Here is a 19517-nt window from a genome sequence, read left to right on the forward strand (position 1 = left end):
TTTCTATTGTAGTTAACATGCCGTTGGACATTGTTCCTGTTACTCTTTGTGTCCTTTGCCGAATTCAATTCCGGTTTTGCCTTGGACTTCCTCACCCTGACCCTGCACAACCAAGCTTGATCTCTTCAAGATCTCTTCAAGCTCTTCCTGGGCCACCAATCCTAGCTTCAGCTGCCTGTCTATTTGCTTCTTTTCCTTCAGTCTGACCAGCAATTCCCTACTCAGCCCTGCTGTTCCCTTGCCTTCCTTGCCCAATTTCTTGACCTGGAGGTTGGCAGTTCTTGCACTCAGGAGGACATCCTTAAAGATCTGCCGTCTCAGTTCCACTCCCTTGTCCCTGAGGGAAGTCTCCCAGTGGATCTCACTGGCTATTTCCTTGAAGAGCTGGAAGTCTGCTTTCCTAAAGTTCAGGGGCCTAACTTTGTTCCTTGCCTGGCCCATATCCCTCAGGACTTCAAATTCCACCAGTGCGTGATCACTGCAGCCCAGACTATCTTGATGTTCAAGATCAGCTCCCTTACACTGGTGCCCATCAGATACAGGACTGTACACCTCTGGAGGGCTGCTGTCTATTCCTTTGCTCCAGAAGGTATCCCTCATGCTTTCCAAGAGTCTCCTGGCTTGCCTGCAGCTTGCTATGCTGTTTTCCCAGCAGATTTTGGTATGGCTGAAGTGCCCCAGCAGGGCAAGAGTCTGTGAGCATGATGCTGCCTGTAGCTGGAGCAAGAAGTCTTCATCCATAGGGTCCCTTTGATCAGGGGTCTGTACTTAAAACCATCCACAAGGTTCCCTTTGTTGCCTCGGTGCCTGATTCTTACACACAGGCTTTTGACTTCCACATGGCTGTTCTTCAGAGACAGCTCTTCACAGTTAGTCTACCTCCTGATGTGAGGGTGGCTCCCCTGCCTCTCTCTTTCCTGACCTGTCTCTTCTGGAGAGCCTGTAGCCGTCACACTCCAATCACATCCCACCAAATTTCAGTGATGGCAAGAAGACCATAACTTTCTAGCAGCACAGTGGCTTCCAGCTTCTGTTTGTTGCCAGTGCTGTATCAGTGTGGTTACAGAACACAGAACTGTCGTGCGAAATGTGTTAAATGGTATATATGAGCTATGACTGATAGGAGTAAATTAAAGTCTGGAACAGGGTAGTTGAGATCTTATGTGTGTGCGTGCTGGTAGCTAGAGAAGCATGCACTTGGAGTGCTAGATAACTTCCAAAATTAATGAAATTCAGCTCTTGTTTTTAATATGTATGTTTTAGCCTGTAACACTAGTTTATTCAGCAAGGAAAGCCTGAGTATTTCCATGACATAACTGGGCATACACACAGCATAGCAGGGACCAGGTCCATCTGAAGAACAGTGTTTACAAATCATGGGGAGGAAAGAAAGATGGGTGAGGGGGTTCTATGTCACTGTCTTGGTCTGATTCATTTTGTAGTGGCTAGGCAGCTGTTTAGCACCATTGATAGTGGTGAGGAAGGGTGTCATGTAAAAGGGAAAAAGCAGTTGAGAAAAATTTGCTTACAGTGATGTCAACATCAATTCCCCCATAAGTATCATGGCAGTTGCTCTGTCTAGGGTATCTCAGTGAGGTGCTAACATCTACTTATTGAATAACAGTGTTTAACTTCTAAGCTATGAAGGGCTGGGCAGCGCTTCTTCCTCCAGATGCCTCAGTATGGAATAAGAGTCTGGAGTTTTCCTTCCCTACTTTGTTATTGTCCTTAAGTAGTAGGAGCAGACTTTATGATCAAAATTCTTTTCTTTCCCTTCTGAAGGATTCTCTGGTCTTTTCAAGATTATGGTAGAGTATAATATTGAATTGTATTTGAATAGCAGCAGGGTTTAAAATGGAAAGTTACTTGTGCCCACTGATTACAGTTGTTCACTGGCCTCACAGCAGAAGTCCCTCAAAAGAAAAATGGAAATTACATCCAGAAACTTTAGTACAGTAGTAGTTCCCTGGTGTGCTCCTGTAGTTCTTCCACACCTAAACTTCAAGCTCAAAATCCTGATGACAGAGTTGAAGTATTGTCCACACTGCATCTTCCAACAGGCTTCAATATCTGCTCTAGTGACAGTGTCAAAGCTGGGAGTGAACAACTAGATCCCACACTTAGCAGCCCCACCTGGCCATTCGTCTGTGCTGCGTTGTCCATGGGCCCAGAATCCCCATTTCAGGTTATTTTGCCCTCAATCTTCGCTGCAGGTGACAGTTTCCAGCTCAACTGTAGCAGTAACCGTGCTTGGACATGGATCCTACTCATCTGGACTGACCCTTAAGACTGACCTTCTACCTGCGCCATAACTGTGGAGCTGCCCAGAAATCACTTAACTGGGTCAGCAGTCATTGCACCTGGTCCTGATCTTGAACTTGGAATTGACTTCCCAGTTTGGTCTCAGCCATCACTGCACTTCGTCTTGATCTTAAATTTGAAATTAACTTTCCAGTTTGATGTCAGACATGCCTCAGCACCAGGAACTTGCTTGTTATCTAGGCTCTTGGTTGAAGTTACAATCCTTAGGCCTGCCCTGCTGCCTCATCTGGGGGGGTTTATATAGGTTTATTTTGCTGACTGGCAAGGCTCATGTCCTACCAGCTGTGACACCATTCTTGGCTCCTCCCTCTCCATGTCATAGAGAGCAGCTGGCATGGCTGCATTTAATGCAAACAACTGTTATATTAATGCAAAACAATGAGTAAATTCAAGATCTTATTGTTACTGTCATAAGGGTTAGGTCCAGAATAGTCTAGATTCTATTCCATACAAGGTGTTAATTGCTCTGATCTATTTATTCATTTGCTAAATAATCCTTCTGGTCACTGTGTTGGTTACCACCGGCTGAATCCTGAAGTTTAATGTATTTGTACACTAAAATAGCCACTAAATCCCATCTAAACAATGGTTTAGAAGAAGGGACAATAAAAACATGTACAGGTTAGCAGTATCAAGGTAAGTGGATGTGTTTCTGAATGGTGTTGAAATGAGTGAAGTGATTTTGTATTTCTGTCATATGCACATTCTTTAGTGGAATGTGAACCTATGGAAATCATAGCAGTGCCTGTTCTAATGGGCCAGAGATAAGAAAGTGTTCTTAAGGAGAAAGTTACATTACAATATCATAGCTGAGCTGAGATCAAAGGCATGATGTGTTTAAGATAAATGAGATTTACTTAATTCTCTTCTTGGGGCTGCCATCAAAGTAAGGAGTAGACTTTTTACAGTTAATACTCAAGTCCATACAGGTATATTTGTCACATGAAAGAGAAAGGAGGAAAAGGAATATGGATGCAGTAAAATGGTGATGTCTTTTTGCTATTGTTAGAGGACTTAAATAGAATTCAGTTTTGGTAAAGTTAAGGGACATTGCTGTCATTTCACATTTTCTGTTTTTGAGACTTGCAGACAGGGCTACACTGTAATTATTTGAAGGGCACAGGAAATAAGTCTACACCAACTTTTAGTTTGGCAGCAAAAGAAACAAAATTCATGTTTAAAAGTGTGGTTTGTTAGTAAAGTTAGTTTTGTTATTTTTAAGGTCTAGATTGAAGAAGGACTATGATGACTTTAAAAGACATCCAGACCATGATAAATTTACCAGAGAATTGTGGAGTAATGATGAAAGTGAAGTTGATTCTGGCAAAGAATCTTTTGCAGTAGTATGCGGTAAATCATCAGAGTCTGCAGAACATATAGAAGTTCCCAAAAAAGATCTCTCAGACAATGGTAAGCATTTACTGGAATTCATAGCCTGAACTTGATTCAGGAGCTGAATCGAGTTGATTTGGGAACCTAAGTTTTCCATGTGAGCTTATGTCCTACTTCTTACCTTTAGTCTACCACTGTGATAGTATGAAAATAGCTTGTGGTGCATATCTGTTAGATACAGATTTGAAGAGGGAGACATGACCAAGATGAAAATTCCACTTTATTTAAGTGTTTGCTATTTTTTATGCCTTAACTATATCTGTGATAAAATAGTAGATCTGTGTGGAATTTACTTTTATGGTGGGTTGACCTTGACTGGCTACCAGATGCCCACCCAAACCCTGTCACCCTCCGTTCCTTAAGAGGCTAGAGAGAGAAAATATGGAAAAGCTTACTGGTCAACATACAGACAAGGAAGATCACTCACCAGTTACTGTAAGAGTCAAAACAGACTCCCTTGAGGAGAACTAATTTAATTTGTTGTCGATTAAAAATAGAGTAGAATGGTGCAAAACAAATACAAAACCTAAGCCCCTCCCTTTCTCATGTCCACCTTCTTCCAAGGCTCCATCTTCATTTCCAATTCTTCCACCTCCTCCCTTGTCAAATGGCTAAAATAGGATAGAATCTGGGGCTTGAAGTCAATTCGAAACAGACCCTTCTACTCCTTCCTCATCCCTGCTTCAGCGTGGGGTCCCCACTATGGAATATAGTGTTTCACAAACTGCACCATTGTGGGTCCTCTCCACAGGCTAGAGTTTTTCAGTGTAAGACTGTACTAGTGTAGATCTCCCATAAGCCACAGTTCTGTCAGGAACCTGCTCCAGGATGGGCTCTTCATGGGCTGCAGCTTCTTCAAGGCATTCTACTCACCTGCTGTAGAATGGGGTCCTCAAACATCTACAATGTACTTACTGTTCCAGCATGGTTCTCCATGGGAGCAGGTAAACCTGTTTGATCAGGGGTCCTACTGGGTTAGAGTGGAATCCATTTCAGTGCCTGGAGCACCTCTTACCCCTCCTCCTTTGCTGACCTTGGTTTCTACAGGATTGTATCTCTGTGTTTTTTCCTCAGTCCGCTCTGTCACACACTTTGGCAAAGCATTGTCCATGAGACAGCTTGGCTGACTGGCTTAGCCATGTCCTGCAGTGAATTTGTTTTGGAGCCAGCTGTGTCTGCCATAAGACAGTTCTTAGTCTCTCCTCAGGGAGGACTCCCTGCAGCCCTGTGCAATGAAAACCTCAGTGCATGGCCCTTCTGTCTACCTGGCCCTCCTGCATGCATCCTCTGCCCTCTTACTGCTTCATGCATCCTGTGCTCACTGGCTAGTCCAGCTTGTTGCTCAGCATGAAACATGGCATTCACATCTTTGTCGCACAGGCATCCCCCACTCACCTGTTAGGCCAGCCCAGAACTCCAGGCCCTCCTGCTCACCATATAGTCTAGCGTGAAGTTTATCAGTGAATACACACACACTAAATTTGGGGAGGATACAGACACTCACCCCCCAGCACCTGGCACCAGGCCCACAGACTTCTTGCAGCTGTCCTTTAAACTCCCCTTACCTATACACATTGATTTATGGGTTTGTATAGCTGTACCAATTCCCTCACCCCTCCTGGTTCCATCTCCAGGATCTCCCCTGGTTTCTAATCATATTAGATTCAGAAAGTTGATTTTCCTGCAAGAGGCCTCTGCAGTTCCCTGATAGCCCATCAGTGGGTGTGATTGGTGGTTTTTTCTTGACATTGTCTCCATTTTTGTTTGGTTAGATCTGTCTCTCTGTATTTTTTTCCCTGGCTTTTCCCTTTTTCCCCTCAAGATCACCTTGCTGGAATATACATTTTCATGCTCTCACATACTGTTATCAATTAATCTGTTTGATCAGGTTTGGTTTTCCTCACTGTCCCCCGTTGCTGGTCAGCTTCCAGTCCCTGTATGTTCTTGTTTATTACTTCCTCTGTTCCTTATTACGCCCATTTTGTATTGCAAAGGTCCTTGACCGGATGCCCTTAAAAAATTAGACATTTCCTTCCACTTACCTTTACTCTTGCAAACTAGTGTAATGCCTTTAGCAAGACATTGTAAAACTGTTTTATAGGGGTATCAGTTGCAAACATGTAAAACACAGTTTCTGTTTTAATATCCTTGCAGATGAAATGAAACTATTAGAGATGAATTTACCTGCAGGAAAAAACAAAATTCTGAAAAAAGAATCAGCTTCTAAAGAGATACAGAAGACACTGCCCAAATGCATTAAACGACAGTTCAAGCAAAATAGTTGTCTGGATCAAAGCACTAATGAGCTTTCACCAAGGAAGAAAGCTAAACTGAGCACTAATGAGGCTGTGGTCCAAAGTTCAGAAAGTAGCCTGCAGTTGGATAGTTGCTTGACTGAGCTGAAACAATTTGAAGGGTCAACTCTAGAGTTGCTTTCCTTGACAGATCCTGCAACATCAGTATCAAACTTTCTGAAAGGGACCAAACCCATCCAGGCCTTGCTTGCCAAGAATACTGGGAACAAAGTGACCTTAACAAATCAACTGTTGCCTCCTGCAGGCATGAACGTGTCTACTTCTGAAAAGTCTGTTTTACCAGCTTTGGAATCATCACTAATCAAACCAGCATTGCCCTGCCAGGCCACTTCAAAGCCTCCTTTACAAATGGTATATAAAATGCCAAATGGCCACTGTGTACCATTAGAGGTTCCCAACAGCTCAGTGAAAATTCAAATGCAGGCTATGATTGACCCTAAAAATGGAGAAAAAGTCATGCAACAAGTTCTTCTTTTACCTAAGAATTTTCTTCTTCAGCAGAAGGAAGAAAAAATTGTGTCCAAGGATATTCAGTCATTACAACAAAAATCATTTGAGACACACTGTACATCTTTACCAAAAACGTCAAATGTCAGTGTTTCTTTAACACCTGTTCTGGTAACAGGTCCTGCAAATGCCACTCAGTCACCCACTACAGTTTTTTGCAAGAATACTACCCACTCATCACTAGTGACTCGTCCCACAAACACTACACAACCATTGTCTAATGTAACTTCAGCAGATAACTTATCACCAATAATTAAGGTAAGCCAAAGTGAAAATGACAAAATCAAGACTACAGTTTCAACTGTTACATTGCCTGGGTCTTTGGCGTCACCTACTACAGCTAGCCAATCCTTGACAGCAGCAACAGCATTAAGTGCATCTACAAACACTGATTCTGTCTCTCACAGTCTTGCATCACAGCAGCAAACTGGCTCCCTTGAAACTAAGCAAGAGCTAAAGACAGTGTGCGTAAGAGAATCACAATCTATTCTGGTCACAACACGAGGTGGAAACACTGGAATTGTTAAAGTGCAAACAAACCCAGACCAGATTTCACCTAGTAGTTTATGTCCTAGTTCAGTTTTCACTTACACATCTCAACTTCAGGCCTTTCTTGTGCCAAAAACCACAGCAGTATCATGCCCAGGTCTTCCATCTGTAGCAGCAGCCACATCTTGTCTCCCATGTATTGGACAATCATCTCCTTCTGGATTTGCCCCATCAACAGCTTCTCCTGTTAACATTCCAGCTTTCCCTGCTGATTTTACCCAGGCAATGGAGAAAAATACGAAATGCACACTACAGCAGCCGGCTGTTCAGGACTCTACATGTCAAGTAAGAGAGAGCTCTAGCCATGTGTGTTCTTTATCCTCCATTCCATTAGCTAGCAATTTGGTGTCTGCAACTCCAAACAGCCCTGTTAGTTTGGCTAACACTGGTCAAAGTAATATTGTCAAAACTCCAAATTCTTCTGTGCAGCATCAAGGGGATACTAAAGAGAAAACAAATTCTGTTACAGCATCTGAGTCAAATTCTGCAACAAATGGAGACTTAATCAGTGGTACTCCGGTCAAGAATTTTACATTAATCACAAATCCACCAATTTTATCTCCTTCTGGGGCATCAGGCGTTAGTATTATACCCTGTCCAGCATCCACTGCTGTTAACACTCAGAAGCTGGTTTTCTTTAACACACAAATTGCCAATGGCCCATCAACCACCAGTCTAGTTGCAGAGTCATTGAAACAGAACCTTCCTTCTTCCCTAACTAAAACCTTTGTTAATGCCACAGAGCAAGCACAGTTGGTTTTGGTCCCATCTACAGTAGGAGCACCAGTAAGAATAAACTCATCACCAACTATTGCTCAAGTAAAAGATGTGAAAATTGGGCTAAATATAGGTCAGGCCATTGTAAATACTAAAGGCAGTGCACAGGAGGCCCTACCAGTTAATGCATTGCACTCTGGCATTTCTAAAGGAGAAGACAGAAAGAGGACGGCCTTGGCCCCATCCTTGACAAGTAGTACTGTAGTTCCTGTTCCAAATTTTGCTGTGTCAGCAAATGAATCTATATATATTGCAACAAAAGCTGAAAATGCCTTTACAAAAAAAATAGCAAATGCACAAGTAGAATCTGTTACAGTAACATCAAATAGAACTTCCTCTGGGGCACAGCCTACTGTCTTGATTGGTGGCAATGATCCCTCAAGAATAAGGCCAGTTGTGTGTAATCAACTTTGTACATCAAATGTTGGAAGTACTGTGGGTATGTCAACTGTGAAAACAGGACATCTTGCTTCATCTGTGCTGATTTCAACACAGCCAACAGTATCTCCACAAAACTTAGCATCTGCTCTGCAATTTCCAGTCATTAGCTTGCCTGGACCTGCAGCCACCCCCTCCAAGGTGTTACATACAGTTCCTCAGTTGGCAGCAGTTCCATCTTCTCTTCCAGTACTAAAAAGACAGTTGCCCACACTGGTTCAGTTTCAGTCATCAAGAATTTCAGCTGCTGTGTCAAGTCATGCAGATATTCACAAACCTCAGACTGTGTTGCCCCCTCCATCACCAAATACAGGTGAAGTAATTAGTTTTCCCAATCTTTCTGCCCTACAATGCCAGCAGGTGCCTCCCAGAACAGAAAAACAAAGTCATGATTATGCTTGTGCTTCTACCATTCAGATGTCGGAAGCTTCACCCCCTGTAATAAGCAAAACAGGAGGAGTTCCGCTGAGTGAACCTTCTACTCAACAGAAAATAGTCATTAACACTTGTATGCCTTTGGCACCTGGAACTCAGATAATGATTAATGGTACTCGTTTTGTTGTTCCACTACAAGGCCTTGGAGCTGGCAGCCATGTTCTTCTTCTCTCCTGTAATACAAAACGGACTCCTTTAACAATTAACCATGGCCAAGAGCCTCAAGGTATACCAGCTGTTAATCCAATAACCTCAAAAATCATCCTAGCACCCAGTCATTCATTAAGTTGGCAAATACCAAAGCATCCTTTGAAAAGCTCTACAAAAATTGTGAACTCTTTTGGAGCCACAGATGCTTTACCAATCGTACATGCAACACCCCAGATATTTAGTACTCCAGCTAGCTCATGTACTCCACTGTCTGCAGTAGCTCTGTCTGTGTCTTCAGTGACAAAGTCTCCCATTAATGTAGCTACATCTGCTGTTTCTGCTGTTCATCCTCCAAATTCTCATTTACCAAGCAACGCATCAGTGTTTCAGCTAGACAGTTCTATCAAAAAACTGTTGGTCAGTCCAGAGGGAGCCATACTGAATACTCTAAATACTTCAGCACCAGAAGTTCCTTCCCTGTCTTCATCACTGCTTCCTGTTGTTTCCACAAGCAGAAATCCTACCACGGTCTTCCCTGCATCTCAGTCATCTTGCCTTGATAAACCTGACAAAGCTGCATTCTGAATTTACTGCAAATGAGCCACTTTGAAATTCTGGGGCATTCTTCAAGCTTTGGAAGTTGTAACTATTGAATAATTTCTTACAATGTTTTAAACAATTGATTTGCTTAATATTAACAAGGTTACAGTTCTTACCTGTTTAAATGTGGGGATTTGGAGAAAGAAAAATTTTAGTTTGTCAGAAGTTTTCAGAGAGTTCTCTAGTAAAAGTCTCAGAAATGACCAGTGAATTCATTAAACTGAATTCAAGTTTGGAGATATCTCGCCTTTTGCACATGTTCCATCTTACACTATGGACTGTTTGCCAGTGTGTTTATGACAGTATATATATCTCCTTTTTATTTGTCAAATTTATTTTTGGCTTGTTTCTTTAAAAAAAATATGCATTGTAAAAATGCAATCTATAGTATAGAATTGTACATATTCCTGAACTCCTAAAAACCTGTACTAAACAATATGTACAAAGAACTATGCTGTCTTATTTATGTTTTGTTTACATAATGTATAGTTTTTAAAGTATTTTAGTAACTTTGGACCAGTGTACTGTTTAGCAACAATGCAGAAGAATCTGCATGTAATAAATCAAGTTGCTGTACTGCATTGTGTTGGCAGTAGTTAAAAATACGTGTAACTGTTACACCATGGGAGAATACATACATACATACACACATACGTACCTATATACAGAGAGATATATATCTATATCTTTTGGTGTATGGTAGAATGAAATTATTTAATCTCTTCTGTTCTTCTCTGTTTTTAAATTTCATGTGATTTGGAAGGAAGGCCTCCTTATTGTTCCTCATTATATAGGGCAGGATAACCCATACTTCATGCATTCTTAATGGTTTGGTTATGTTGCCTAAATAACTTCAGTGAAATGGTAAGACTACAAATGGTTTCCTAGACAGCAGTCTAAGTCACACTGGTTGCTGTTAAGGGCTGCCATGCTTTGTCTTAAAGCTAAAAGATCTGTTGAATAATTAATTTTTCCGTGTTTTACAGCCTTGTATGTGTTTTCACATATCTGGTAACTGTAACAAGGTCACTCGTTAATCTTCTGTCTAGCCATAACAACTACCCACTTTTTTCACTGGTCATGCTTTCTATATTTTTTTCTTTAGCATATAAGTGGTCTATCTGGAAGGAGATTGCTAAAACATCATACAAGATTAAAAGAAGCTTTATTAGTACTTTGAATGGGGATAATTCACATATTGCATAAAAATTCCCTTTTTATACAGTGTTTTCAGTATTTATTGGCTTAGTTTCAGCATTTGATCTGATAAAACCTTTGGGTTATTTTCTGCAGATCTGCTGAGTTCACAACTGCCTACTGCATTGCTCATGGAGATAAGTTTTTGATATCTTTTGTGATTTTGCATATAGAGAAAGGGTGCCCATCTTATCTTATGGAAGATGATGATTTTAGTATTGTTGTCTTCATATATGTTGGATTTTTTGTGAAGTTAGTTGGTTTGATTTTTTTTAGAAACTAGAAGGGAAGATTTCAGAAGAGCTTATAAATGATAGTTGCCTTGTAAATAACTATGACTTCAAAGGGGATAAAAGCTTACATATCTGTATTTAGCAGTGTTTGTAAACTGAGCTTCATAAAAATGAAGGTTCAACCTTTGCTCTTCATCCTGTTGAATTTTCTACTTCCCTTACCCTTTTGCTGTACACAGTTATGCAGTTCAGATGTTGAGTTGAAGAACAGGACCACATCTTACTGCCTCTGTCAGCTGCCCTTTAAATTGTTCTGAAAAGTAGCCTGATAGCTATTTAGCTGAAGTTCTGGGAAAGTAGGGGGAAGAAAGGCTTCCATAGGGACCTTTCCTTTTGCACTAATTAAAAAAATTGCATTGGGAAATTGCATCTTTCTGGATCAGAAATTTCCATCATATCTCAGGGCTGGGAAAGATGGAAGCTGTCAGTTTTGCAGTAAAAGAAGGTTTGTTTAGATTGAGGAAAAGGTACCTGCTACAATTTTCCTGCTTCTCATTAAAAGTGGTCTGTTACTTATTTTGAAGACACCTAGTAGTAAGGGTGTCTGCTTGCCCTCGTAGAGTTTAGAGGACTAAGAATTTTCAAGTCTAACTGCATTTTACATTTGAATGCTGCAGGTGACTTTTCCAACAGAGGGAGATGGCAGAGGATGGCAGTTTCTTCATGGGCATTTTACGTACCCAAAACCCATATATACCAGCAACTCCTTTTATATCCGTTTCACTGGTTGAACCTTGGGACTCACTTTTCTCAATTTTTCTCTTTTCTTAACAATAATTGTTTTTTCCCTTTTTCTAATTTATATTTACTATAGAGTTGCTTACATTGTTTGGAAAGCTCAAGACTAAGTTCTAGTATTGAAGTTGTTTGTGACTGAGAAAAAAATTCTTGCATGGCATTTTTCTGTGTGCTAATGTAATAGAAAGATTTATGCTATAATTGATTCTAATAAAGAGCAAAGTTAGAAAAACTGAACTTAGGAACTCAGGACTCAAGTAACTTGCCTGAATGATTTCCAAGAAATTTTCTGAAATAATATGGCAATATTTTATTATTTTAATAAATATTTTATAATTTGGCAGACATAAACTTTACAACATGAATCGTTTGATTCAGTTTGATTACACTTTTCATGGATTTTAATTCTCAGACATATGTTCACATTCCAAATCTTTCTGGAGAAAGACCTGAGACTACTATGTAATGGTAAAACCAAATTTTAGTAATTTTTGTGAATAAAATTCCTATTCCCAATGCTCTTCTCCAGTAGTATGAAGAGTCAGTCAGAGATAAGGGGTTTTTGTCCAAATTAATATAAATACCCATTGATAATTTGCTATGTACCTTTTGTTGTTTACCAAATGTATAGAGCTACCAGTAGCACAAAAAGAACTGTAAAAAAGTAGATTATATTCACAGACACAGTGAAAAAGCTGAACTGCCTGCATCCCAACTTGAAGCTAAAAAAACATTTAATGAAACATATAAACATAGATAAATAAATCTGCCTTTTAAGAAAACACATTCAAATTTTCATTGTAAAATGCAATGCTCTTTTGGATGCCCTCTGATAATTGTATACGAGTATTCATACACTATATTAGATTACGTTACAACATTTTAGGTTTACTAATGACTTTGAATATTCTCAATGACATCCTTTTATTTACCTGAATGGACATGTTCTGCACAATAGTTTTGATTTGCTGTGAGTAGAAAATGACATTAATATTGCTTCACAGTTCAAACCCCGGTGTGTGTGCTGCCATTTTCTCATAGGGATTCTGCCACACTAGAAGGAATAAAATTTGACAAGTCTTCAGGGTCATAGAAGTATCTATTCAAACCAACTGTTTCTGTCAAGTTATTTAAACCTGTGCTAATTCCACTGCGTGACATAACAAAGGGTTTAATATGAAAAGGGAAGCAAAAATTATCCTGGTAAGTGAGCGAAGAGAAACTAATTCGTCTCATGGGAGTAGGTCAGAAAATTACTAAAAGGTAGCATTTGCAGGGCATCCATAGCTGCCATGGTGTGTGTAGTTTATTGGCTGGTTTTGCTTATACTTTGTGTAGTGCGGAACTTTAGTTGCCCAAATTAATGTTAAAGTAAATTAATAATTTTTATTGAAGCATGAATATTTGTTATGCTTAAGGACTGTTTCCTTTAAATAGAATGGCCAGAGATGCTTACAAGAACTTAAACTCATTTGGACTGCTCCCTGTAAGCTGCACCTCAAATGTGTTTACTGACTCGAAATAATAGGAAAAATAAGATTAATAATGCTGCATCAGAGTTAAGGTCCATCTATCCTATTATGATGGCCATCGATCCCAGCACTGCCTAGTCTCTTGAAATACTCAACAGTAGCATTCCAAAAGACTACAATAACAGGCCTGAATACTCTTTTAGTATCCACTAATCTGTGATCCAGAGTCTTCCTCATACAGCTGTGATTTTTTTTCGATTTAATAGCTTTCAGTGTATTTCTCTTGGTGAAATACACTAATCCCTTCAAGAATTCATGGGCATGTAAACAGACTATTACCATTCACAACATCCAGTGTTAAAGAATTTGTAAATAAATATTTTTAGTTTCCAAACCTGGCACCTGCTAGTTTCATTTGATGCAAATAATATTTATATTGTATGATACAATAAGCCTTTGCTCTTTGCTGTTTTTCCAGTTGGCCTAGGTAGACCTTTGCCATGTTGGTTGTCTCTTTTTCTAGAATAAAGAGAATTTGTGAATTCAATTATTTCTTTCATGGAAGTAATCAGTTGCTGTCATTGCTGTGTAAACCTTTTCAATTTTACTATATTCTTGAGATGTAGTATCAGAATAGTGCATGTTCTAAAGGTCCTATGAGCTATTCAGCTGTGTATTGATGATTTTTATTTCAATGTTTGTGGGGTGGTGTCTGACTATATTTAGCCTCGTACTAACTTTTTCATAGAAATATCAATTGTGAATCAACTTCAGATCAGTGTCAATTCAATTCATCCTATATATCTATACCACTTGGAGAATATTGAGAATATTGTAGCTGTAAACACATGATCTTTAACCAGGTTATTGAAACTACTGCAAATCTGGCACTCTCTGTTCCTATTTTTGCTTCGTTTATATCTCTTGAAGATGTAAAAGGACAAACTGTTGTAACGATTTTCAATGTGAGGCATTTTAAATCTCATTGGTTTTGTGCATAGGTTACAGGATAAACTCTGTATATGGTCATTTTATACAGATTGGCATCCAGGTAATGAATTTTTAGTTGTTGAATAAGCCACTTTATAAATGTGACACAGAGCAACGTTGTTTTTAAAAAATTTCTTGAAACTACAGTGGCATAAAAACAAATTTTAAAGTCTTGATAAATCTTTGTGTATTTTCTTATTTTCTCAAAATATGGAATTATCTGGTCAGTAATCACACCTGAATGTCTTGAGGAAGCTTGGAAACCAGGATATTTCATTGTTTCATTTGTGACTGGTCCAGAAGTTCTTCAGAAAGTTGGTGTTCTTACAGTATCTTTTATTCCCATCTCAGCTGAACTAAACACATTAAATGAAAATGGTATGTAATGCAAAGAAAATCTAATTAATTACCTATAATATTTCTTGAAATTATGAAGATCTGTTAAAATGTGTATAAATGTGATTTCCCACCTTTTGCAGATGAAGACAATGAAGTTCTGAGTTCTCATAGCAACATGGAAGAACTGGGAATAGAATCCTTGGTCCCTGACTCCTTCCAACATCCCATCCATAACTAAAGGTTAGACACCTAGATTACTGCTTTATCTTCCCCTATTCTCACTTTTTATGATGAAAAAAATATTTGGAAAATGCAATTATTTTCAAGAATGTGAGGAGCATTGACAAATAGCATTTATAAAAATTAAATAGCAAAGAGAAGAAAGATAGTAAAGAAACAACTGATTTTTGTGATTGTCTTCAGGCTTTAGAACTTCGCTTGTCCATGCCAATGTCATAAAAATAAGACAATATACTTATTTAATTAGTTGTTCATATTGATTCCATCTCAAGTGTAAATACACAAGAATGAATAAACAAGTATAAAATCAGACTATTTTGGCTGACAATATGTTATTGCCATCAGGTACCAGCATATAGATTGAGAGCTGTCCTTGTAACATGCTGTTATTTGTAGAGTCATTGCTCATTCTTTTTTTTTAATCACATGCAGCAGTGAAATTGAATAAAAGAGATGAATTAGTGACTGGGTATTACTGTGTAGCCACAGGCTGCCTTCCTTATAATAAAGGAAGAGTAGTATCATGATTGATTCCATTTAAACAATATGAAAAGCAGGTATTTTTAGTATTATAATAAATTCTAGCTACTGGGAAGGAGGAATTGCTTGTATCTGTTTTTAAAAAACATGGACAATTCATATTAGCAACACACCAATACTAAAATTACCGCAGTTTGTTTGAGGCTTGTCTGGACAGTACTTCAGCTACATGTTATGCCTTCAAAATATTGTTCTTGCAAGTAGAGTGCTTTTTGCAATGTAATCATAGAAGAACAAAAAGTGGGAGAGGCCTGTCTGAAGTATTTGCCTCCTCCATGGCCTAAGAAACTGATGGAAAACAAATACATTTTTTTAAAAAAGAGCCTATGTCTGAAAGTTAATTTCTTACTTAGGCACATGAAATGCAAGTGATGCTGGTGCAATAGTCCTGTCCATGTACATGGACTTAGTGTTTCACTCACTGTAGTGGCCAGTAGAGAATGCTTAGTAGAAAGAATTAAGAAATAGATCAAGTATAAGCTAATTTTCCCAGTATGTATACAGAGCCTTCAACAGTAATTCCAGGAGAATTATGTGAGCTCAGCGTGAGCTTGTCTGTGATGTGAAAGGGCAGATTTTGCAGTCTAAGAATCAGGTACTGGAAAAATGTGAGCAGTAATTCAGGGACTCAAAGTGAAAAAAACTGATATAAATGCAAAAACCTGCTTCTCCATTATAAGAGGTGGTAGAAAAGGTGCATGAATCCTGTTAAATAGCAGAAGGTTTGAATGAGGAGTTGACTGAAATCGTTGCTGGACCCAAAATCCAGGAAGTGAAGATCATGTGGACTGCATATCCTGGGTATTATGAATGTAATCAAGACAAGGTCCTTAAATCTGTGTAGATACCAAAAATGTTCAGGCTGAGTTTCCTGGAGATAGAGAAATAGTAGTAATTTATAGCAAGGTAGACATCTGACACCTGAATCCTTGCAATGATTTCTCTACAGGGAATATTCACACTTAGCATATGCTTTTTTTGTTTAAATGCAAATCCTGAAGCAGTTCTAAGGTTTTTCTTTTTTATGGCATCCAGATGACAATCCTAAAGTTCCTCCTGCAAACAACTGCAGAATCAAATCTAGCACTGAGCTATGTGTAAAAACGGCCACTCTTTTGGTCCAGAGTGTCAGAAGCAATGAGGTGTACATGGTGCTAGGAGAAATAGAAATCAATTAGTTTTGCCAAGGTGAGTGGGAAAGGACAAATTGATAGAACTTGGAAGATGACACCTTGTTGTAATAATAAGAAAATTATTCTTAAAAAAAAATTAGTCAGATCTTTCTCCTTATATCTACAAGATGATGCTAAGGTAAATGAAAAAAAAAAAAAAAAAAAAAAAGAACTGTGAAGAAGGAAGGCTGCTTTTCTGTGAATGCGGAGAACATAGCAAACGTGCAGCAGAGAATTCTGTTTCTCCCACCCCAAGATGGAAGCTGGTGGAGTTGAAAAGACTTTACAAAATTAGTATTGAAAGACTGAAGTATTTATATTAGTCCATCACTCTGTTTTGTACTGGTTTGAACTTATGTGATGTAAGCTGCAAATAAAACATGTGGTCCAAACATCTAATTGAAGCTATACTCCAATGGTTTGGAAATGTGAAGGCACATGTGCTGTTTAAGCATTGTTCAGGTTTTCACCCATGTGAATCCACCAAGACTGGAGTTTGCAGCTATCCCATGGGAAGAGCTTTCTGGGGAAACAAGAGAAGGCAATAACTGTAACATTTCATGTCAATAATATTTGTGACATTTAATGTCAATAGTGTTGCCACAGTGGATTATACATTCTGCGTTTTTTTTTCTAGTTAAATACGGCCCAGGTAGTATCTGGTTCTTTTTTTGCTGAATAAATGTCATAGAATCACAGAAGCAGAGTATGGGTCAGGTTGGAAGGGACCACAGCAGGTCACCAGGTCCAGTCTCCCTGCTCAAGCAGGATCACCCCAGAGCACATTGCACAGCATTGCATCCAGATGGTTCTTGAATATTTCCAGTGATGGAGACTCCACAACCTCTCTGGGCAATCAGTTCTAGTGTGAGAGATGGCATCCAGTGGGATTTGAGACATAGTTCATGGTGGATAAGAATGAGACGGATGAGCCTTTCTTCTTCATATTGCTGTGAGTACAAGGCAGTTAGGAACTCCACTACCTCCAAAAATGTAGTCTTTTTTATTGGCCCAAGAGTAAAATCTACATGGACAAAACATCTAGAAGAGCTACATTTTGGCAGCAAGGTAAGCAATAGTTCAGTCTGTTCATTAGAAATCTAAGGCTGCTGCCTTTGAGCCAAGGACTTTTTGCATAAAGGAAGTTAAGCAAAAATTTGAGGTTCTCTAAGGATGCAAAATATGGAGGGTCAATTCCAAAAAGGGCACAGGTGCTGAATTTTAACTGGCAGCTTATATGGGATGAATAGGTAATACCTGTAGATAACTTTTTAAACTTTATATTGTTGCTGGTTTACCTTTATTACCACATGTAAAGTTCAGTGTAGATCTGTGTCCACACAGGAAATTTTCAAGACCTTTTCAGCTCTAATGGGAAGTAAAATATGTTTAATGACATGACATGAACACACAATAACCTTTCAACCTTGTTACACAGTTTAATATGCAGTCAACACAAAAGTACAATTGCATAAATGCTACTTCTCCAAAGACAAAAAAACCTCATTAGCCTTTTCCTTTACATAAGAAGTGAAAATAAGTTTGTTTTTAAAGGCAGAAAGTGTACTCTTATGTCATGTGAATACATGGACTTAACACCAATAAAGTAATGGATATTCTATCAATATTAGACATAAACATGAATCAAAGTATTTCACTGAAAAATTATAAGCAATATGGCTAATATTAATACAGTATTTATGGCCAAGATAATATACTTACATCCCCATCTGTAGCAGGTGTTAAGCCAAAACATTGCTGAGGTGAATACCACTAGATTCTCCTAGCAACCAGCTGCAAACGCCAGTCATTTACACTAGACTGGTAAGACTCTAAAAAAGCAAGTGCTTCCTGTGGAAAGTTTGTGGTACTTTCTTTTATGATAACCCTCTGACATGTATAGACTATACTCTTTGGCTCTTGGTTCAAGAGACTGTTTTGCTACCTCGTGCAGTATGCCGGGAAGATTGAACTCATTAGGACCTGCTGCATTTTACCTTTGTTCAGTAGCTTTGAAGGCTACGTTGCAGCTTGTTACTGCATTAAAAAGTTGATGATCCAACAGCATCATACCAAACACAGACAGTGTAACTGCTATTGCCATTCTAATTTACCAATCTGACCAAAATACACTGCATTAGCAAGGGGTCTGTTTTTGAAGTATTTGTTGCATCTATGTAAGGGTTCCATGCATAGCTGTGGAGAAGCTCCTGAGATCCTCTTGTACAGGTAAGCTTTAGTAACAGTGTGTCTGCTGCTCTGATAGTGCAGATAAGCAGCAAGCAGAGCTTTAATTCTTCAGCTATGACCAGCCATCTCTTATCAGCATCCTGGGAAAAAACTCAAATTGCCTGTGAATTTGTTCATTAGCTTTTTGTGATGGAAGAAAATGAAGCACAAATATCATGTTTGTTAAAAATTATAGTTGAAATACAAGGCATCTGATAGCAGCCTGATTGGAAAGGGGGTAAAAACCAGATGAGCAGAAGGTCTTTGCCTTTTTTATCCTCTCTGTTACATACACAACCAAACTAAAGAAACTATGAATCTAAATTTTGGTGATCAGTTGCTGCTCTGGGGTGATATAACTGTCTAATCAGAAAGACTTTCCAAGAAGGTTGAACACCCTATACCATGTTCTCCATGTATGGGAGTTGAAACATTTCTGTGCATTTCTCTTTAAATGAAGAGATGTCCTGGAATGTTTTAACTAGTCTTTGATAAAGTGTAGTGTTACTGAGTGTAATACAGAAAGTACCAGTTATTCAATCATGCAAGATTTAGCAATTACAGATCTCTTGTTTTCGAGGTCTGACCTGTCCTGTATCAGTTGTTTTTATTTTTAGTGTGTCAGCAGCCAGACTCTGCAATGTACCATCACTGGTATAGAGCCAGATTTGGAAAATGGAATTTAGAATGGCAGTGAGCATGAGTGATGAAGTTTAGAACTATTTGAGTGCTCTGTGAAGCTCTATTTCATGCTGTTATTTTAATCCACCTTAATCTGAGACCATTGTCTAACTGTGTCTATAAATCAAAAATACTCCACCA

The 19517-nt window shown here is 38.9% G+C and overlaps 1 protein-coding gene across 3 annotated transcripts in view; it reads left to right on the forward strand.

The window, feature by feature from the left end:
* Positions 1-13732, forward strand: part of BRD10 (bromodomain containing 10) — a 51226-nt gene extending 37494 nt beyond the window's left edge. For all 3 annotated transcript variants that reach the window (XM_066339966.1, XM_066339967.1, XM_066339968.1), the window contains 2 exons: positions 3545-3732; positions 5869-13732. In XM_066339966.1, the coding sequence (XP_066196063.1) occupies positions 3545-3732; positions 5869-9470 (3790 nt within the window). In that variant the 3' untranslated portion in view covers positions 9471-13732. The remainder of the gene's footprint in view (positions 1-3544; positions 3733-5868) is intronic.
* Positions 13733-19517: the final 5785 nt, after the last annotated feature.

The sequence above is a fragment of the Sylvia atricapilla genome, chromosome Z (assembly GCF_009819655.1).
Source record: "Sylvia atricapilla isolate bSylAtr1 chromosome Z, bSylAtr1.pri, whole genome shotgun sequence".
Classification (NCBI taxonomy): domain Eukaryota; kingdom Metazoa; phylum Chordata; class Aves; order Passeriformes; family Sylviidae; genus Sylvia; species Sylvia atricapilla.